The 21,484-nt window shown below is 51.4% G+C and overlaps 2 protein-coding genes across 2 annotated transcripts in view; one reads left to right on the top strand and one right to left on the bottom strand.

Moving 5' to 3' along the window:
* The first annotated feature begins 1,444 nt into the window (after positions 1-1,444).
* BRI3 (brain protein I3) lies at positions 1,445-16,431 on the top strand. The gene is made up of 3 exons (XM_056866418.1): positions 1,445-1,595; positions 8,598-8,712; positions 16,299-16,431. The coding sequence occupies exons 1-3, from the start codon at positions 1,445-1,447 to the stop codon at positions 16,429-16,431; spliced, it is 399 nt and encodes a 132-aa protein (XP_056722396.1).
* A 1,862-nt stretch (positions 16,432-18,293) lies between these two features.
* BAIAP2L1 (BAR/IMD domain containing adaptor protein 2 like 1) overlaps positions 18,294-21,484 on the bottom strand; it is a 51,504-nt gene continuing 48,313 nt past the window's right edge. The window contains exons 13-14 of the mRNA XM_056866412.1: positions 20,457-20,494; positions 18,294-18,369 (exon numbers count right to left, since the gene is read on the bottom strand). Of these exons, the coding sequence (XP_056722390.1) occupies positions 18,294-18,369; positions 20,457-20,494 (114 nt within the window). The remainder of the gene's footprint in view (positions 18,370-20,456; positions 20,495-21,484) is intronic.

Below are 21,484 nucleotides of genomic sequence, written 5' to 3'. Positions count from 1 at the left end.
AACCTGGGGAGGGCCAGGTTTGGGAAGGGGAGGGACCGTAGCCATAGAGTTCACCATCCAAAGCAGCCCTTTTTCTCCTGATCTCGGTAACCTGGAGGCTGGTTGTCATTCCGGGAGATCTCCAGCCCCCACCTGGAGACTGGCAACCCTCCGCCTCAACAGAGGGCGGAGATCTTGTGAGGGGTCTGGAGACCAAGTCCTATGAGGAAAGGTTGAAGGAGCTGGGTATGTTTAGCCTGAAGAGGAGAAGACTGAGAGGGGATATGATCACCATCTCCAAGGACTTGAAGGGCTGTCATAGAGAAGAGGATGCTGAGTTGTTTTCTGTTGCTCCAGAAGGTTGGACCAGAACCAACGGGTTGAAATTAAATCAAAAGAGTTTCCGTCTAGACATTAGGAAGAATTTTCTAATAGTTAGAGCGGTTCCTCAGTGGAACAGGCTTCCTCGGGAGGTGGTGAGCTCTCCTTCCCTGGAGGTTTTGAAGAAGAGGCTAGATGGCCATCTGTCAGCAAGGCTGATTCTATGACCTTAGGGATATGATGAGAGGGAGGGCATCTTGGACATCTTCTGGGCATGGAGTAGGGATCACTGGGTGTGTGTGAGAGGTAGTGGTGAATTTCCTGCATTGTGCAGGGGGTTGGGCTAGATGACCCCGGTGGTCCCTTCTATGATTCTAGGGGAAGGGCTGTGGCTCAGCGGCAGAGCATCTGCTCGGCATGCAGAAGGTCCCAGCTTCAGTCCCTGGCACCTCCAGTTTAAAGGGACCAGGCAAGTAGGGTGATGTGAAAGACCCCTGCCCGAGACCCTGGAGAGCCGCTGCCGGCCTGAGTAGACAACACCAAGGGTCTGATTCAGTAGAAGGAGGCTTCGTGGGCATGATCGAGGGGCGATTTCCTCCTGCCCCACCGGAGCCTCAGCAGCCCTGGCCAAGGAGCTGCGTTGGCAGAAAGCAAGCCCCAGCCATAGCCCCATTATATATATATGAAAAAAAAACTATAAAAAAAATGCGAGCGCGTCCCCTTTAAGAGCCTCTCCCCCCTCCCTCCTCCCTCCTCCCTCCTCTCCCCCTCTCTGTTCCTGCTAGAGAATCTCCGCCGTGCGGCGGCGTCACGTGACCGCCAGTCTTGTGACTGGCCGGAGCGCAAAGCACATTGCCTGGGCTGGGCGTGTGTTGGGTTGGGTTGGGTTGGTTGGGTTGGGTTGGGTTGTGTTGGGGGGGGGCGCGGGGAGGGTCTTTCCAGCCCCTCCACCCCTTGGGCGGGCAGGGTCTTTTTCTGGGGGCCCCTCTCGAGCTCCAGAGCTGCTCTCTGGACAACCCCCACCCACCCCCACTTTCCTTCCTCCGGTTGTCGGAAAAGAAAGTTGGGCGCTTTGCAAGCGGGTTGCCGACTCTCCGGTGGGAAGGGTGGGGAGAGGGGGTCTCTCGCCTCGCCCGGCCTGAGGATGGACAGCAAGCCCCTCCTGCAAGACAGACCCCCGGCTTACAGCCCGGCCGCCCACGAGTACGGGCAGGGGGGCTACGGGACCATCCCCGCTCCCCAACCGGGCTTCCAGCCGCCTCCGCCCTACGGGTACCCCACCGGTTCTGCTGCAGGTAAGCCTTGGGGGGGAGCCCCCGGGGAGGGGGTGGGAAACGTCGCAGGCTGGGATTCAGCGCAATTTGGGGCCACTTGCCAAGAAACTCAGGGTAGTGTACGTGGCTCTCTGCTTCTCAGTTTTGCATTCACAACAACCCTGTGAGGTGGGTTCGGCTCAACCCTAGGCAGTGTACGTGGCTCTCTGCTTCTCCGTTTTGCATTCACGACAACCCTGTGAGGTGGGTTGGGCTCAAAGCAGCTGGCCCCTTGTGGCTACCAGGTAAGCTTTAGGTGGGGACCTTCTCGGTGTGGGCCCTTGGGTGTTGGAACGACTTTCATCCAGGAGTTATGCTTGTGCCCCTCCTTCATTGTAGGCCTTCCAACAGTCAGCTAAAAAGACACCAATCTGTCCATGGCATTTTTGTCCTGCCCTTTCTTCAAGGAGGTTAGGGGTCCTTCATTTTAGCCTCACAACAGCCCTGTGAGGCAGGTTAGGCAGTGTGCGCGATCCATGAATGTCACAGCCAAGCGTAGGGTTTCGAACCCAGCGCTGTCCAATCACGGTCCGATATGCGCCCCGCTCTCTCTTCTTTTCTGGCCTCCTAGAATCTGGAGGGTCGTTTTTGGTGCTCCGAGGGGTCTCTTGAGCATGTGCGGAGTGCCCTTCGAAGGGATCACGGGGCGGGGGCAGCGTGAACGCACTTTCAATAATTTAAGGGGGGGGGAAAAGGTGGGTCAGCTGGTGTGGGGTGGGCTTGATTCAACCTACTACTAACATTTTTGTTATTGTGTAAGAGACTGTCATGAGGAAGGGGGAAATTGTGTGTGTGGATTCCAGCTGGGTCGCCATTACCGCTTAATACAGCGAAATAAAATAGAAGCCGAGCGGCAAGGGCGGCATAGTGGTTAGAAGGCTGGACTGGGAGACCTGGGTTCGAATCCCCGCTCTGGCAGGAAAGTGGGGGAACCTTGGGCTAGTCACAGGCTCTCAGCCTAGCCCGCCTCGCAGGGTTGTCGTGAAGATAAAGGAGGAGGAGCAGGCCAATGTAGGCTGCTGGGTATCCCCATTGGGACGAGAGGCAGGGTACAAATGAGCTTTAAAGGCTGACCAGTTTTAATTATTTACTAATAAGTTATTTTCAATGCTAATGAATTTTGGGCGTTTTTCAATGCTAATGAATTTTGGGCGTTTTTATGCTGGTGTTTTCATGAATGTGGTATTATCTCGTTAGCCACTGCCGGGAAAATGGTAGGATACAAATGTTATTTTATATATATATATATATATATATATATATATTCATTCCAGTATGAGGGGGAGCTCACTTCTTCAGATACGATGGCGAGAAAGGAACTCCTGTACCTCGTTTCTTCCTGCTTTGCTTGCTGTTGCTTTTGAAGAAGCGAGTGTTGCCTGATAGGAGCTCATGCCGGAAAAAGGGTGGTTTGGTCTTTTAAGGTCTTTTAAGGTCCGGCCGGACTTTGGTTTTCTTCCACGGGGCGTGCGGATGAGTCAGGAGGCGTCCCGGCTCCGTGTTTCGCAAAGGGTCTAAAACCGGCCCCATCCAGGGCCTTGCCTTTGCTTCCCCTGTCTTTTGGAAAGAGAGGAAGTGGAGAAGAGAAGGCCCTCTCTTTCTCGAGGCTGGCCTTTGTTTGGGGAGGGGAAGGAACGCTTGTCCGGTCTGCTCATTTTGGGCAGAAAACCAGTGTTCCTGGCAGACGGCCTCTCCTGGGAAGAGGGGGGTGGGTGGGAGAGACTTTTGGCCAACTGCGAAGCTGTTTGCGTGACGTCGCTTCCTTTCTCAGAATCCCAGAGATTCCCTAAGCGTTAAAACTTCTGGCAGAGGTGGAAAGTGCTGGCGAGTCGCTGCCGACTTTATGGCGACTCCGTAGGGTTTTCAAGGCAAGGGACTTTCAGAGGCAGTTTGCCATTGCCTGCCTCTGCGCAACAACCCTGGCATTCCTTAGTGGTCTCCCATCCCAGTACTAACCAGGGCTGACCCTGCTTGGCTTCCAGGAGCTGACGAGATCAGGCTAGCCTGGGCCATCCAGGTCAGGACAAGAGACTGTCAGAGGCGGTTTGCCCTTGCCTGCCTCTGCGTAGCAACCCTGCCATTCCTTAGTGGTCTCGCATTCCTTAGTGGTCTCCCATCCCAGTACTAACCAGGGCCGACCCTGCTTGGCTTCCAGGAGCTGACGAGATCAGGCTAGCCTGGGCCATCCAGGTCAGGACAAGAGACTGTCAGAGGCGGTTTGCCCTTGCCTGCCTCTGCGTAGCAACCCTGGCATTCCTTAGTGGTCTCACATTCCTTAGTGGTCTCCCATCCCAGTACTAACCAGGGCCGACCCTGCTTGGCTTCCAGGAACTGACGAGATCAAGCTAGCCTGGGCCATCCAGGTCAGGACAAGAGACTGTCAGAGGCGGTTTGCCCTTGCCTGCCTCTGCGTAGCAACCCTGGCATTCCTTAGTGGTCTCGCATTCCTTAGTGGTCTCCCATCCCAGTACTAACCAGGGCCAACCCTGCTTGGCTTCCAGGAGCTGACGAGATCAGGCTAGCCTGGGCCATCCAGGTCAGGACAAGAGACTGTCAGAAGCGGTTTGCCCTTGCCTGCCTCTGCGTAGCAACCCCAGGCGTCCTTAGTGGTCTCCCATCCAATTATTAACCAGAGCTGACCCTCCTTCGCTTCAAGATCAGGGTAGCCCAGGCCAGCCAGGTCAGGGCTGTGTGTTTGTGGGGTGTAAATAAGTTCTCGCAGGTACACACAAAAAGGATGCAGACAGGAGAGCGTCTCAGAGGAGCCTCCGATAACTGGCACACAAATATTTCATATGCTCGCTGGGAGCAGGGGCGATACGTTGGGTCAGAGCCCACCAAAAAGACCTGCACACGCAAGGGGGTGGTGTGTGGGGGGTGGAAAGCGCTCTCAATAAAACAGGACTGACCCGGTGAGCCAACCTGTCAGGGATCTCTCCTGGAATGTGGGGGCAGCATTCTGAGAGCCAGCGGGGTATAGTGGCGTAGTGGTTAAGAGCGGTGGTTTGGAGCGGTGGACGCCGATCTGGCGAACCGGATTGGTTTCCCCACTCCTGCACATGAAGCCAGCTGGGTGACCTTGGGCTAGTCACAGCTCTCGTCGAGCTCTCTCAGCCCCACCTACCTCCCAGGGTGTCTGTTGCGGGGAGGGGAAGGGAAGGGGGTTGTAAGCCGGTTTGATTCTTTCTTAAGTGGTGGAGAAAGTCGGCGTATAAAAACCAACTCTTCTTCTTCTTCAGTCGTTCTGTGTGGAAACAGGCCTGCTCCCGCCCGCCAATTATCCCAGCCAGTGAGGGAAGCCGTAGCTATGATTGGCACGAGTTGCTGCTTGGCTCCCTGATGAGCTGTGCTGGAGCAAAAAAAGACTATTTTTCCTTTTCTCTCTGGCCGATTTTTATTGTTTGCAGTTGTGGCCAGGAGTCCACAGGAGGCCAACACGGCAACTGATAACAGACCGATGTCCTTGATTTTGCACCATTCTCTAAAAAGAAAGCTGCCTAGATTTGTTGACCCCGTGGAGAGGCTAGGGCTGCCAACCTCCCGATGGGGCCTGGAGTCCGCCCAGAATTACAACTGGTCTCTGGATTACAGAGATCTGCCCCCTTCCTGGAGAAAAAGGCTGCTTTGGAGGGTGGATTGTATGGCCTTATACCCTGTTGAGGTCCCTGCCCTCCCCAGACTCTGCCCTCCGCAACCTCAACCCACAGGTCTCCAGGGATTTCCCACCCCAGAGTTGGCAGGTCCGACCTCAAGCAGCTGAGCCCATTAGGAATAGCATTCTGGAAAGTCTTGGGTGAATCTACAGCTGTTGCCAATCTCCAGGTGTGGCCTGGCAATCTCCCAGAATTCTCACCCATCTCCAGACTTCAAAGAACCATTCCGCTTAAGGTTGCCAACCTCCAGGCAGTAGCCTGAGATCTCCTGCTATTACAACTGATCTCCAGCTGCTATAAATCAGTTCCCCTGGAGAAAATGGCCACTTTGGCAATTGGACTCTATGGCATTGAAGTCCCACCCAACCCTAAAGCCCGCCCACCTCAGGCTCCGCCCCAAAAATCTCCTGCCAGTGGTGAAGAGGGACCTGGCAACCCTAATCGCACCCCACTGAGCGGCCTCCCATCTCTAGGGTTGCGAGGTCCAGTATGGGAACTACCTGGAGATTTGGGGTGTGGAGCCTGAGGAGGTCGGGGTTCGGGGAGGGACTTCAGTGAGGTGTTAGGCCATAGAGTCCGCCTTCCACAGCGGCCATTTTCTCCAGGGGAACGGATCTCTGTCGCCCAGAGATCAGTTGGAATAGCGGGAGATCTCCAGCCGCCGCCTGGAGGTTGGAAACCCTCCCCATCCCTAGGCTTTCCCGAAACCTCAGCTGTTGCCCCGATGCAATGGTCCCCTAAGCAGACTTCTCTGCCAGGGACAAGTGAGCCTTGTTTGGCTTTGCCACGCTTGGTTGGCGTTTGCAGTCCCAGCGGTGTCCAAATAAGCCTGCATAGGTTAATGATTGGCCCCGTGTGTGGCCATAGGTCTCCCCGCTGGGACAGAATCGAAGTCGGAAGAACACTTTTGACGGGTTTTTTTTGTAGTGCGACAGCAGCCGTGCGTCCTGATCAGGGTCAATAAAAATCGATGCTTTAAGAAGGTAAATAACTCAATCCCGGGCATCTCCAGTTAACGGGACTAGGCAAGTAGGTGATGTGAGACCCTGGAGAGCCGCTGCCGGTTTGAGTAGACAATACTGACCCAGGGAATCCATGCCTTATGAGGAGAGACTTAGGGAGTTGGGTTCTGACGGTGGAATGAGCTGCCTCGGACGGGGGGAAGGGTGGAGTCCCCGTCTTTGGAGGTCTTTAAGCAGAGGCTAGATGGCCATCTGTTGGGACCGCTTTGATTGTGGGATCCTGCATGGTGGGGGAAGGGTTGGGTTCACTGGGGATGTGGGGGGGGGAGGTAGTTGTGAATTTCCTGCATTGTGCAGGGGGTTGGACTAGATGACCTTGGTGGTCCCTTCCAACTCTATGGTTCTGTGATTCAGTAGCAGTCAGGTTCATGTGAAATCATGTTATATTTTGGAGCCATTTAGGAGTATCTACATAAAATGTGCCCTGTTTTCCATAATAATATTAATTAATTAATAATAATAATAACTAATAATAATAATAATTATATCATTATTAATTATTAATAATAATAATAATTATTATTCTAAGTCTGTTCACAGCAATAAAAAAGAAAAACGTTAACTAGGGTTGCCAGCTCCGAGTTGGGAAATACCTGGAGATATGTGTGTGGGGGGTGGAGCCTGAGTGGGCGGGGTTTAGAGAGGGGAGGGACTTCAATGCCATAGAGTCCAATCGCCAAAGCAGCCATGTCCTCCAGGGGGACTGCTCTCTGTCGCCTGGAGAGGAGTTGTAATAGTGGGAGATCTCCAGCCACCACCTGGAGGCTGACAGCCTAATGTTAACAGGTTGTTTCCCCTGATCTCTGCAACAGCCCTGTGAGGTAGGCCAGCGTTTCCTCCATGTCGCAGATTTTTTTTTTGGGGGGGGTGCGCACCTGGAAAAGAGTGCTTTGCATAAGGCATACTAACTTATAATAGAGTTGAGCTGCAGTTCACGGCAGCTGCTGTTAGCTGCTGGACCACGCCTCCCATCTCAAGATGAACCACTGGTGCCAGGTAACTAGGGTTGCCAGCTCCGGGATGGGAAATACCTGGAGATTTTGGGGGCGGAGCCTGGGGAGGGCGGGGTTTGGAGAGGGGAGGGGCTCCAATGCCATAGCGTCCAATTGCCAACCCGGCCATTTTCTCCAGGGGAACTGATCCCTGTCAGCTGGAGATCAGTTGTAATAGTGGGAGTTCTCCAGCCGCCACCTGGAGGTTGGCAACCCCACCTGGAGGTTGGTAACAGCCCCCCTCGCAGGTGGAAAGTTCGCACTCCTCGCTTGCACACCGGATTGTGTGACCTTCATCTCCAAGTGGCCTTTCTTGGAATCCTCGCAAGCGGAAACTCCTGAATTTCACAATGGGCTCTCTTGTGACTTGCGCAGCTGGCATTGTGTCACACAAAAGGCATGCAGAGAAGTGTGGCGTTTTGCTCCTAAGGGTTGCCAGCTCTGGGCTGAGATTTGTGCCAGGACTTAAACAAAAAAAGAGAGTAATCCCTTAGCTTCCTGAATCAGAGCACCTTGATTTGTTGGGGGAGGGTGGGGGAATGCAGTCCTGCCCTACGGATGGTGCTTTAAAACATAAGAACGTCGGAAGAGTCCTGTTGGATCAGACCAGTGGTCCATCTAGTCCAGCGTTCTGTCTCACACAGCGGCCAACCGGGTTCCTTTGGAGGGCCAACAAGGCATAGAGGCCGACGACTTCCCCTGAACATAACATCCGAAGAGCCGTGCTGGATCAGACCGGTGGTCCCTCTAGTCCAGCATCCTGTTTCGCACGGTGTCCAAGACATTCCTGGGCAGCTGTTTGACATAAGTTTAAGGGGATGTGGCACAGAGTGGTAAGCTGCAGTACTGCAGTCCAAGCTCTGCTCACGGCCTGAGTTCGATCCCGACGGAAGTCGGTTTCAGGTCGCCGGCTCAAGGTTGACTCAGCCTTCCATCCTTCCAAGGTCGGTGAAACGAGTACCCAGCTTGCTGGGGGTAAAGTGGAGACGACCAGGAAAGGCGATGGCAAACCACCCCGCAAACAAAGTCTGCCTAGTAAATGCCGGGATGTGACGTCACCCCATGGGTCAGGAATGACCCGGTGCTTACACAGGGGACCTTTACCTCTGTATCTGTCGTCGAGTGACTGTTTGCAAAGTTGGGGAAGGAGAACAGTTGTAATAGTGGGAGATGTCCAGCCACCACCTGGAGGTTGGCAACCCTAGCGTTCAGTGCTTTGCATAACTCCACGTGTTCTTGTTAATGTCATTGAACAAGGAAGGTCATCTTTTCGAGTAACTTCTCACAGACCTCTTGGTATGTCTGATTGTTTTCCAGCCTACGCGGTCCCTCCAGGTCCTCCTCCGCATAACTACCCCAACACCACGTACACAATAATCCAGCAACCTCCCACCGCCTCGGTTGTCGTAGTTGGCGGCTGCCCTGCTTGCAGGTATGGTCATCTATCTATCTATCTCTCTCTCTCAAAAACCACGGCGGGAGGTTTTTGGGGCAGAGCCTGAGGAGGGCAGGGTTTGGGGAGGGGAGGGACTTCAATGCCATAGAGTCCAATGGCCAAAGCGGCCATTTTCTCCAGGGGGGACTGATCTCTGTCGGCTGGAGATCTGTTGTAACAGCAGATCTCCAGCTAGTACCTGGAGGTTGGCAACCCTACGATGGGGGTCTGATATTGGCTGGGGGTTACCTGGAGATTTTGGGGGTGGAGCCTGAGGAGGGCGGGGTTTAAGGAGGGGAGGGACTTTCGTGGGCTGTAATGTCCTAGAGTCCACCTTCCAAAGGGGCCATTTTCTCTGGGGAAACTGATCTCTGTCGCCTGGAGACCAGTTGCAATAGCAGCAGATCTCCAACCACCACCTGGAGGTTATCATAAAAGAGAAAAAAACCCTGATGGCTAAAGCAAACCAGAATTATCTATTAATTTCCTACATTGCAATATGCTACAATAATATATAAACCAAAATTCACAATATCATACATCCAACATTGTTGCTGTAAAGTGCCAAAATAATGGGGGGAAAACCCATCCTAGGGCTGCCACATTAATGACTCGCAGTTCCTCTCGCAGGAGTGAGCTTGATCCGGGCGCGAATCCCGTCAGCCCGGCAAGAGCAATGCTCCTTGCGTGTAAAGAAGCACAAAATCCCTCAGCCGGGAGCTGCCTTTCAACATCCCGGAGTGGTGAGAAAGCTTGTTAATTCCCGAAGTCCCGAGATGGGGACCCGGTATGACTCCCGTTTCACCAAAGCGTTATCTATCGGGAGAATATCTTTTGTGGCAATTGATGAACGTTTATCTGTAAAGCACTAAGGTTCCCAGCTCCAGGTTGGGAAACACCTGGCGATTGGGGGGTGGGTGGAGCCTGATAGGGCAGGGTGTGGGGAAGGACTTCAGTGGTGTATAATGCTACATAGTGGCCATTTTCTCCAGGGGAACCGGTCTCTGTTGCCTGGAGAGCAGTTGTAATCCCAGGAGATCTCCAGCCACCACCTGGAAGCTGGCAACCCTGTTGGCCACCCTAAACACAGCTCTTTTTCAGCAGCCTCTGTTTATGTTCCTGTGTCATTTTCGTCTGCCGCAATGTTTGCTCTTGTTTTATAATTTAGTTATTTATAGCCAAAGGTTGAGACTCAAGGTGGATTACGCAGCGTGTCAATCAAGTACGACAGGATCGCATTGCCTTTCTCTTACTACCACGTTCTCTGCCTTTGTAATCCACTTTCGGCATTATGTCATGCCTGAGATCGGTTTTTGTTCATTTGTCAGCGTTCCTTTCCAAGTCTGTACTCCTTCTGCATTGTTTCTTAGACCTCTTATGCCTAGGGTTGCCAGCTCTGGGTGGGGAAACACCTGGAGGTTTTGGGGGTGGGGACCTGGGGAGGGACTTCCATGCCATCAAGGCCAAAGCGGCCTTTTTCTCCAGGGGAACTGAGCTCTGTCGCCTGGAGAGCAGTTGGAAAAGCGGGAGGTCTCCAGCCACCACCTGGAGGTTGGCAACCCTACTTATGCCGTCTGAATATTATTTTTTGTAACTAGGGTTGCCAGGTCCCTCTTCGCCACTAGTGGGAGGTTTTGGGGGGCAGAGCAATGTGGGGTTTGGGGAGGGGCTTCAATGCCATAGAGTCCAATGGGCAAACAGTCCAGTTTCTCCAGGGAAACGGATCTCTACCGGCTGGAGATCAGTTGTAATAGCAGGAGATCTCCAGCTAGTACCTGCAAGTCAGCAACCTTATTTGTTATCTGCTTTTGAGTATTCAAAAGAAAGGTGGTTTGTAAATGAAGTAAGTAAAAGAGAATACAGACTGTGTGGTTGTGCAGCCTCAGTTTGCCTTGGGGCTGTGCTGGAAAGTTGTGCGTGAGTGTTGTGTAGTCAAGTCGCTTCCGATTTATGGCGGCCTTATGAATGAATGCCCTCCAAAACGTCCACTCCTCCACATGAGCGGCGGACTCTAATCTGGTGAACCGGGTTGGTATCCCCGCTCCTATACATGAAGCCAGCTGGGTGACCTTGGACTAGTCACAGTTCTCCCCGAACGCTCTCAGCCCCACCGACCTCACAAGGTGTCTGTGGTGGGGAGGGGAAGGGAAGGCGATTGGAAGCCGGTTGGATTCTCCTTTTAAAAAGGGAGAAAAAGCCGGCATATGAAAACCAACTCTTCTTCTTCTTCTTCATCTTCTTCTTCATCATCATCATCATCATCTCGGATGGCTGAGCTGGCCAGAAAAGCCGGTTGGGGAGATGGTTTCGGCAGCTCATTTGCCGGTCGCCAGATGTCTCCCCGCAGGATACAAACAATGCCGCATTGTCTCCGGGTTCGAGATGCGCGCCTCGCTTTCAAGTCCAGACCAGCCAAGGAAACCTGTTTGGTGTCTCATGCCGCGCTGCCGGCAGGGTAGCTGCTCCCTCTGAGAAATGGCCGGCTTAACTGGCACGCTTTTCAGTCCCACAAAGCAGATTGCCTTCGTGTTCGGACCTGCGGCAGCTGAACTTGGTACAATTGCAGATGTAAACTTTGCCGCTTTTGAAGGTTCAATCCCTCGTTTCCCTCTCTGCCGTACCTCTGACTCAGATTTTGAGCTTGGACTAGGTTTTGTCTGCCTCTAGGGTTGCCAACCTCCAGGTACTAGCTGGAGATCTCCTGCTATTACAACTGATCTCCAGCCGATATAAATAACTTCACTGGGAGAAAATGGCCACTTCGGCAATTGGACTCTATGGCATTGAAGTCCCTCCCCTCCCCAAACCCTGCCCTCCTCAGGCTCTGCCCCAAAAACCTCCCGCCAGTGGCGAAGAGGTGACCTATGCAGAGTTGCCAGTTCGAGGTTGGGAAATACCTGGAGGTTTTTGGGGGCGGAGCCTGAGGAGGGCGGGGTTTGGGGAGGGGAGGGACTTCAGTGCCATAGAGTCCAATGGCCAAAGCGGCCGTTTTCTCCAGGGGAGCTGATCTCTATTGGTGGGAGATCAGTTGTAAAAGTGGGAGATCTCCAGCTAGTACCTGGAGGTTGGCAACCCTAGACCCATGGTATCGGTCAAACGCTCAGCAGGAAAGGGCTGCCAACAGGAGCCCCAAGGAACACTTTGTAAGCCGCAAAGACATCGAACACTACAGTGCTCGACAGGTGACGGGTAGGGTTGCCAGCTCCGGGTAGGGAAATACTTGTAGATTTTGGGGGTAAAGCCTGAAGATTTGGGGTTTGGGGAGGGATTTCAATGGGGTATAATGCTGTAGGGTCCACCTTCCAAAGTGGCCATTCTCTCCAGGGGAATTGACCTCTGTCGCCTGGAGATCAGTTGTAATCCCAGGAGATCTCCAGCCACCACCTGGAGGTTGGCAACCGCAGTGATGGGTGTCTTAGTCTAAACTGGTCTCCACGCAGCTGTGGTTCAAACACGAACCCTTGGCTTGTGGTATAAATACGCGTTCTCTATTTTTAGGCCATCTAGGAGTGGCTTGGCCTTACATCAGAGGCAAGCTGATTAGGTTTCCCCGGGCCGGCTTCTGTTTGGCGGCTCAGATTAGCAGGTCTTTAAATGGGGGATATCGCAACTCTTCCCCCCCCCACTGCCCCGTGCCTCGGTAGCTGATCCGAGGGGCCGTGTCAATAAAGAGAACGATATATTTAGCAGTCCTTGGTAACTTTGGAAAGTAGAAATGATAACATCAATTTATTAGAAACGTTATGTATTAAATGAGTGTTAGGGAGAATCGGAGGATTTACAAATTAATTAATTTTCAATAGAAATAACTATATGCCCTATACTAATCCATTTTTTAGTAGGGAGATTTAATATTTTTTTCCCTTTTCTATCTCTTTCTTTCCCCCCCTCTCTCCTCTTTATGTGATATTATTAATTAAATCTTTTTTTCCTTTATAGTCCTGGTATAGACAATATAATATTAAAGTGATTAATGAATATTAACAATGGTATTAGGATTAGAAATTTATGTAAAAGAGATTATAAGTTTATTGCAGGATGGAGGGAGAAGCAGGGGAAGTTCATTTTTTATATATATGTTATTGTTAAATCTTTTGATTAATAATTTTGGAAAATAATAAAAACATTATTAAAAAAAAGGAAAGTAGGAATGGTTGGCCCTACGTATTGCGGTGAGCTAAGAAAAGGCTGTGACGGTGTAGGGAACTCTGTCTATAATTAGGGTGTATGAATGTACCAGTGGCTGTCGAACAGCTGGGCCAACTGTATTTGCTTGGTAGCTAGCCGCGGCGCTCGTTCGTCAGCAAATCCGTCAAGCAACGTGTGTGCTTGGCACCGTGGCGGTGCCCGAGTCCAGTAAAAGCTGAAGCCCTTTGGGTGTTTCCCAGTATGAGAGTATACGTGGTTGGGGGTAAGCGGTAACAGAACCCGCTAGCTCGGGGGTGGCAAACTCCATTGCTACGAGGGCCGGATATGACACAAATGCCACTTGGCCGAGCCATGTCTCGCCAGCCCTTTTCGAGAATGGCTCGCGGCAGGGTTGCCGCTTTGGAAGTTGGGCTCTAGGATGTTACACCCCACTGAAGTCCCTCCCCTCCTTAGGCTCCACCCCCCAAAAAAATCTCCAAATATTTCCCAGCCTCTTTCAATCCCCATCTCAGCCCATTCAGACCCCCATCGTAGGGTTGCCAGCCTCCAGGAGATCTGCTACTACAACTGATCTCCAGCCGACAGAGATCAGTTCCCCTGGAGAAAATGGGTGCGTCGGCAATTGGTCTGTATGGCATTGAAGTCCCTCCTCTGCACAAACCCCACCCTCCTCAGCCCCCACCCCAAAACCTCCCACCGGGGGCAAAGAGGGAACTGGCAACCCTAGAGTTGGATAAGAGCTCTCAAGGGGCCCGAATCCGGCCCGCGGGCCGTATGTTTGATACCCCTGCGCTAGCTTTTCCCATGAATTAAACGGCTTCCATCTTGATGTGGGCTTGCCTATGATATACTTTCCCTCCCCCTTTTGACGAGCGTCGGGGGTGGTGGCGGCAAAGGCAAGACTCGAACACAGGCCCGTTCCCAGAACAGGCGTCTGCCAGACGCCCCGATTGCAGACGCTTTCGGTTTAGTGGGATGTGGTCTCTTCGACGGCAGAAAGAAATACTTCTCCGACGGATCCTCTCTCGATCTTTTCCACTCGGCTTGTGGCGTTAATTTAATTTTGCCGGACTGGTTCCCCTCTCGCTTCCTCTTTATCGGTTGAGGATCGGCCTGCCGGAGCACATTCTGAGCTTGCATTTCGAGGTCATTCCAGTTCCTTTCCTTTTTTGGCTTCTCCCCTTCCCCCCATGCCGGCAGCTGCCAGAACAAGCCCTCTGTTAAGCAAACACGGCCGCGCTGTTAAGTGAACTTAGAAGAAAACTAGCGACTCTCAACACAGAGCTGCGGTTTTTGGTTAGATCTGGGGAATGACATCTCTCTGGCTCCGCTGGGGGGAAAAAAATCCAGTTGCTGGAGGCAAAATTGCTCAGGGCTTGTCGTTTCCATGGAGAGCGATTAAATGGACAAGTACTCTTCCGGTCCTCCCTCTCCGAAGACATCTCTCCCTTGGCATCAAGGCCGGCTTTGGGGATGCTTTCTTAGGGCGGGAAGTGGAGTGACGAAGCCTTCCTGGGCAGGAAGCCCAAAGAGCTAAAGCCGTCTGCCGTCTTCGTTGCACTCGCGGCTTGGCGCGGGTCTTCTGTGATCTGCTGCTCGGCGGTTTCCATGCCATAAGAAAGGCCCTGCTGGATCAGACCCAGGCCCATCAAGTCCAGCAGTGTGTTCTCGCAGTGGCCAACCAGGTGCCTCTAGGAAGCCCACAAACAAGACGACTGCAGCAGCATTTATCCTGCCTGTGTTTCGCAGCACGTAATAATAATAGAGCCCCGTGGCGCAGAGGGGTAAGCTGCAGTAGTGCAATCCAAGCTCTGCTCACGACCCGAGTTCGATCCCTGACTCAGCCTTCCACCCTTATGAGGTCGGTAAAACAAGTACCCAGCTTGCTGGGGGTAAAGGGAAGATGACTGGGGAAGGCACTGGCAAACCACCCCGTAAACAAAGTCTGCCTAGGAAACATCAGGATGTGACGTCACCCTATGGGTCAGGAATGACCCGGTGCTTGCACAGGGGACCTTTACCATTTATTAATAATAATAGGCATGCTCCTCTAATCCTCTGGAGAGAATGGGTATGCATAATGACTAGTAGCCATGAATGCCCCTCTCCTCCAAGGCCCATGTCCACTCCCCTCTTCAAGCCTTCCAAGTTGGCAGCCATCACCACATCCTGGGGCAGGGAGTTCCACCATTCAACTATGTGTTGTGTGAAGAAATACTCCCTTTTTATCTGTTGTTTGAATCTGTCATCCTCCAGCTTCAGCAGATGACCCTGTGTGCTAGTATGATGAGAGAGGGAGAAAAGCTTCTCCCTGCCCACTCTCTCCACACCATGCATCATTTTATAGACCTCTATCATGTCCCCCCTTAACCGCCTTCTTTCCAAGCTAAACAAGCCCTACGCGTTTTAACCGCTCCTCATAGGGCAGTTGTCTTTGAACGCTTCCCCCTGCAGTAAACCTTAGTAGCCTGATTGTCTGTGACTGAATTACCTTTAGTTAGGGTTGCCAGCTCTGGGTTGGGAAACACCTGGAGGTTTTGGGGGCAGAGCCGGAGGAGGGTGGGGTTTGAGGAGGGGAGGGACTTCAATGCCATAGAGTCCAATTGCCAAAGCAGCCGTTTTCGCCAGGGGAACTGATCTCTATTGGCTGGTGATCCATTGCAATAGCAGGGGATCTCCAGTTACTACCTGGAGGTTGGCAACCCTGCTTACCTCTGGAATGTGAGTGTTTGCTGGAAAGGAACTCCCCGGTCTAGGGTTACCAACCTCCAGGTGGTGGCTGGAGATCTCCCGCTATTACAACTGATCTCCAGGTGATAGAAATCAGTTCCCCTGGAGAAGACAGCCGCTTTCTCCTCTCCTCCGTAAAAGTGTCCACTCCCCTCTACGAGCCTTCCAAGTTGGCAGCCATCCCCACATCCTGGGGCAGGGAGTTCCACAATTGAACTGTGCGTTGTGTAAAGAAATACTTCCTGTTATCGGTTTTGAACCCATCACCCTCCAGCTTCAGCAGATGACCCCGTGTCTCTCTAGTACACTGGTTCCCAACCGGGGGTCCGGGACCCCCAGGGGTCCGCAAGAACTAAATTAAGGTCCGCGAAACAAAGTTATAAACCCATAATAAATTAATATTTTCAATTAAAAGTTCTCTATTATAAAAATATATATTCAAATATCATTCTAAGTTTAATGTTTAACTAACAGTTATGATTAAAGTTTATTTTCAAATTCTCAGAATTTTTATTTTGAACCTTGGGGTCCCTGCACTGAACAAAAAAGTCCTAGTGGTCCCTGGTCAAAAAAAGGTTGGGAACCACTGCTCTAGTATTATGAGACAGCTGCAGCTTGTCCAATTTCTCCCCCCCCAACCTCCGCGAAGATGTCCGAACCTGGCTGTAGTGATCTCATAACCCCCCCCCCTTCTTATCTTACAGAGTTGGAGTCCTGGAAGACACTTTCACCTGCCTCGGCGTCCTGTGTGCTATCGTATTTTTCCCCATCGGCATTCTTTTCTGCCTCGCGTTGAGGCAACGGAGATGTCCCAACTGCGGGGCGACGTTCGGTTAAGGGATCCGCCGAGGTGCGGAGCGCACGGAGGGCTTTGGGGAGCCGTCCCCATCTCGTAGAACCGACCCCCCCACCTCCTAATGTCAATGTCGTGTACAATCACGCCGACCCTTCGGAGCTGATTTTTGTACGAGCGTGGAGTCTCTCTTGCATGTCAAGCTGTCGCAGGGCACGGATCCTACCTGTTTAAATGCACCTTTTGAAAATCGAAATAAAAATAGCTCTCTTTTTTTTTGCATCTTCACAATAACAGGCGTTCCTTTTGGGGGGGGGAATTGTGCTTCAGTACAGTTATGGCTGGGTTACTTAAAAGGGTGGGGGGCTGTCGAACTTCAGCGAATGTGCAGCTTAGCAGGCTGCCCCTATATTTTAACCGGCTGCCGAACTTAAGTTCCGTCTTTTGCAGCTGTTAAAAACACCCTCCAAAATTGGAGCACACTTATCAGTCCGATGAACTATATAATCCGTTTTTTTGTGAGAGGCAGCGTGGTGTAGTAGTGGTTAAGAGCGACAGACTCTAATCTGGAGGAGAAGAACGAGAAGAGTTGGTTTTTATTGGCCAGCTTCCACTACCTTTTAAGGAGAATCAGACCGGTTCACAATCCCCTTCCCTTCCCCTCCCGGCAACAGGCACCCTGTGAGGTAGGTAGGACTGAGAGAACTGTGACTAGCCCAAGGTCACCCAGCTGGCTTCTTGCGGAGAAGTGGGGAGACCAACCCGTTCCCCCAAATTAGAGTCTGCCGTTCATGACGGTGATTTCTCTTCTTTACAGAGGTCCTCTAGCCATTTATTTTTGCATTTATTTATATCCCATCTTTCTCCCTGCAGTTGGGATTCAAAGCCGCTGAGGATATTATTCTGCCCTCCTCCATTTTCTCACAACAATCCTGTCAGGTAGGCCAGGCTGGGAATTTGAGATGGGTCAAAAGTCACGCAGTAGGGTTGCCAGGTCCCGCTTCGCCACCGGCGGGAGGTTTTTGGGTCAGAGCCCGAGGATGGCAGGGTTTGGGGAAGGGAGGGACTTCAACGCCATAGAGTCCAATTGCCAAAGCGGCCATTTTCTCCGGGGGGACTGATCTCTATCGGCTGGAGATCAGTTGTAATAGCAGGAGATCGCCAGCTAGTACCTGGAGGTTGTCAACCCTATCACGCAGTGAGCTTCCATGATAAAAGCGGGGATTTGAATGCAGTGTCCTCGACCGCCACTCTTATCCAGCAGGCCACACCGGCTCTTGAAAGACCGTCTTGGAAACATATTACACAGATGTGAACCTTCGGAAGATAAATATTTTATTTTATTCCATCCTAAGACCTCTGTACCGGTGGCGAACAGGAATATGACTCAACAGCTATGAAACTTTATTACTTTACACAATATTCTATTTGTGAATGGTTAAAGCAATCCCTAGCTGACATCTCAGTTGAAAAGAATCAGCTGCAGCGGACTCAGGTATCTAAGTAAATGGTGCAAGCAAACTGAAATAATTAGAACTTACCCATAATTAGAATTAACCATACAACGGGCCTAGAGGAATATTTTTTTCAGCGATTAATTATGGCGGTAATGAGAGTCCCATGTATTTTTCACAATTCTGTCTTCCTAACCCAGGCACGCTGTAAAAATCAAGACAATTTTCAAGCAGCTTAACCCAAGGCAATATTTAGCGGATTATAAGGAAGCGGGAAAGAAAACACCTTTTTGCGAGTCGGACGAGTCCTTGGCGACTTTTGGCTAACCGTGCCCATTTAAGGACACTTAAATAAAGTTTTTAAAACTTTTAGACAGCCTCTGGGGGGGGGGAACATATTGCTGAAAACAGCATTCACTGGGGGGGGTAAAAAAAATCTCAGCTAACGTCGTTCATCGAAGTATCGGTGCCGATCGGTCGTTGGTTACCGTGGGTCGAAGTTTCACGATCGCAAATGGATTTTCTCCGCTGCGAAAGGTAAGAGGAGAGCAATCACTACGTGACTTGGTATGAACATGCAAGCAGCAAGGCTATTATTATTTTTTTAATGACACGGCGTGAGTAAATACCTTTGTATGGGAAAGCGTTCAATTGAGGAGGGCCCGGAGGGGCGCCGAAAGGCGCCATTTTAAGCGCATGTTCCCACGGAAGGCAATAAAGTCTATTGGAACCCGGTATCATCTCATGAGCCGTTCAAGAATCCAGATTTTGCTGGCCTTGAATAAACACATGAAGCTGCCTTATACCTTGGCCCATCGAAGTCAGTATTGTCTACTCAGACCGGCAGCAGCTCTCCAGGGTCAAAGGCAGAGGTCTTTCACATCATCTGCTTGCCTAGTCTCTTTCAACTGGAGATGCCTGGGATTGAACCTGGGGCCTTCTGCATGCCAAGCAGATGCTCTACCACTGAGCCACAGCCCCTCCCTTAAACCTTTGTATTCATGTAAAGTGGAATATAAATGTACACATGAACACACGAAGCTGCCTTATACTGAATCAGACCTTTGGCCCATCAAAGTCAGTATTGTCTACTCAGACCGGCAGCAGCTCTCCAGGGACTCAGGCGGAGGTCTTTCCCATCACCTGCTTGCCTAGTCCCTTTAACTGGAGATGCCGGGGATTGAACCTGGGACTTCTGCATGCCAAGCGGATGCCCTGCCACTGAGCCACAGCGCCTCCTCCTATGCTTTGGAAAACTCGAGACGAGAGTCTGAGTCTGGGAAAAATGCTTTTTTCAACTAGTTTCCAACTAGTTTTTTTACTCATCGAAAGGAAAAGAGAAAGAGACAACCTAATCCATCTTCACAATTGGTATGTGAAACATGCTCCTTATTCAGAAATGCTCATTTGAAGCATCAAAATCAAGATTGTACAGTGCTACCTAATGATATTTTCTCATAGCTCAATGGGTTGATAGGAAGGATTGTTCATATAGAATGAGGGCACCCCGGCACATGTACCCCAAGTGGAATGTGTTTAATTTCTTCCAATGGTGTCTCAGTGTTTTCCGCCTACCCCCCAGCACACTTATCCAACAAGAAGATTTTTTTTTTGCTATCAAGTCCCAGCTGACTTATGGCGATCCTGTTGGGTTTTAAAGGCAAGAGACAGTCAGAGGTGTTTTGCCATTGCCTGCCTCCGCGTCACGCCCCTGGTATTCCTGGGAGGTCTCCCATCCCAATATTTGCCAGGGTCGAGGCTGAATGTGTGTGACTGGCCCGAGGTCACCCAGCAAATTTCCGTGGCGGAGCGGGGATTCGAACCTGGGTTTCCCGGATCCTAGTCCAACACCTTAACCACGACACCACGCTGACTCTCATAAAGATATGACTCAGCAAAATCTCAGTGGCTAGGGCAAATGACGTCTCACCACCGAGAATCCAGTGGTGTGTGTGTGTGTGGAACGGACAGACCGGCTACGCTGTGGAATACCAACCAAGGTGCCCATGGGTGCCGTACCCCTTGCTGACACCCTTCTTGGCACCCGCCGAGTGTTTTTAGAGAGTCGGCAGGGCCCGGAGGGGCTTTTGCCCAGCAAGCCCTCCGATTGGCCACTGGAGATTGGATGGGCTTAGTCCATTTTTAAACAGGTCAGCTGTGGTGGCCATTTTGTGTCTGGCTCCGCCTCCTGCAGCAGCCATTTTGTAGCTGTGCCCACCACGCTTCCATAGCATGCTGATTCTTTGACCTTAAGCAGATGATGAGAGGGAGGGCATCGTGGCCATCTTCTGGGCATGGAGTCGGGGTCACTGGGGGTGTGGTGGGGGGAGGTAGTTGTGAATTTCCTGCATTTTGCAGGGGGTTGGACTAGATAACCTTGGTGGTCCCTTCCAACTCTATGAAAAGTGCCTGCGGACTAAAAAAAAAAGGTTGGGAATCCCTGACCTAGATTGTTGCAACCCATGTCCAAAAGTTTCAAAAAAAGGGGTCATTCCCATTACTCCCCAGAGCCAATATTGGGGGGGGGGTCAAAAAATCACAACTCCCAGTCCTCCAGTGCCAGGAAGAATAACTGTTCAGATTTGTCAACGATGTTGGGAAATTGAAAAGCTTACCTAAGGAAAGGTGGCTTCCTAATCCCGTTCACGTCAGGCTTCTGAAAAAAGGAAAAGCAAGAAAAGCCGTAATGATCCAATTTAGTAAAAGGCGCGAGTTGCGGTCCTATGATACACGGTACATTTATGCCTGCACCATTTCCTACTGAAGGGTACGCTGCTACCGTTTCCAGATGAACGATAGTAGGAATAATGCTAACCAAGGAAGATGGAAGCAGCCCCCTACGGAGCTGCTATCAAAATCTTTCACCCACCATGCTTTTTTAAAACCACAGTGCTTGTGGAAAGATCTGTTTAGTAGCGGTCGAAGCCGGGCGACATAAAAAAAACCCAAACGGCTCCATGTCCCATTCTATGCTAGATAGAACGGTGGCTGAATACAGATTAATCAGCCTTCTGTTCTTCCAGATGGAATTCTTCCCTATTTTATGGAAACGCAAACATTCCTTCAAACGGACAGGTTATCTTCCATACTGCCAAATTCATTCTTCACCTTTGCTGGCAGGTAACTGCGGTAACTCTCGGTGCCCAGAAGGTGGCACTGTAAGGCTGGGTCTAGGCCCAGGCTAGCCAGATCTCGTCTAATCTCAGAAGCTAAGCAGGGTCAGCCCTGGTTGGTATTTGGATGGGAGACCACCAAGGAAGTCCAGGGTTGCTGTGCAGAGGAAGGCACTGGCAAACCACCTCTGCTAGTCTCTTGCTATGAAACCCCCCCAAAAAGGGGTAGCCATAAGTCGACTGCAACTTGACGGCACTTTACACACACATATAAAAATGTATTCCCCCCACACTGCACGAATAGTGAAAGGGTTTAGTGAAGGAGCAACCCTAGTGAAGGAGTGGGCCCGTTTTGCTGAAAGCCGTCAGTACCTTTAAACTCACATGCCCGACGGCTGGCTCTTGTTTCTCGAGGATCATAAATCCTCCGTTCTCGCAAGGAACGGCAGGTGCCCAATTCGTGCCCGAGTTAACAACGACGGACATCGGGGTGACCTTTGTAGCGAGGCGCCGGTCAGAGTTGCCGAAAG

This window comes from Euleptes europaea, chromosome 21 (assembly GCF_029931775.1).
Source record: "Euleptes europaea isolate rEulEur1 chromosome 21, rEulEur1.hap1, whole genome shotgun sequence".
NCBI lineage: Eukaryota > Metazoa > Chordata > Lepidosauria > Squamata > Sphaerodactylidae > Euleptes > Euleptes europaea.
This window is presented reverse-complemented; position numbering and strand designations above follow the sequence as displayed.

What these genes read in the sequence shown, in the direction of transcription:
- BRI3 (XM_056866418.1), top strand. Translation starts at nt 1,445, where the DNA reads ATGGACAGCAAGCCCCTCCTGCAAGACAGACCCCCGGCTTACAGCCCG. An exon ending in CCCCACCGGTTCTGCTGCAG is followed by an intron (nt 1,596 to 8,597) that starts GTAAGCCTTGGG and finishes ATTGTTTTCCAG; the next exon opens with CCTACGCGGTCCCTCCAGGT. An exon ending in GGCGGCTGCCCTGCTTGCAG is followed by an intron (nt 8,713 to 16,298) that starts GTATGGTCATCT and finishes CTTATCTTACAG; the next exon opens with AGTTGGAGTCCTGGAAGACA.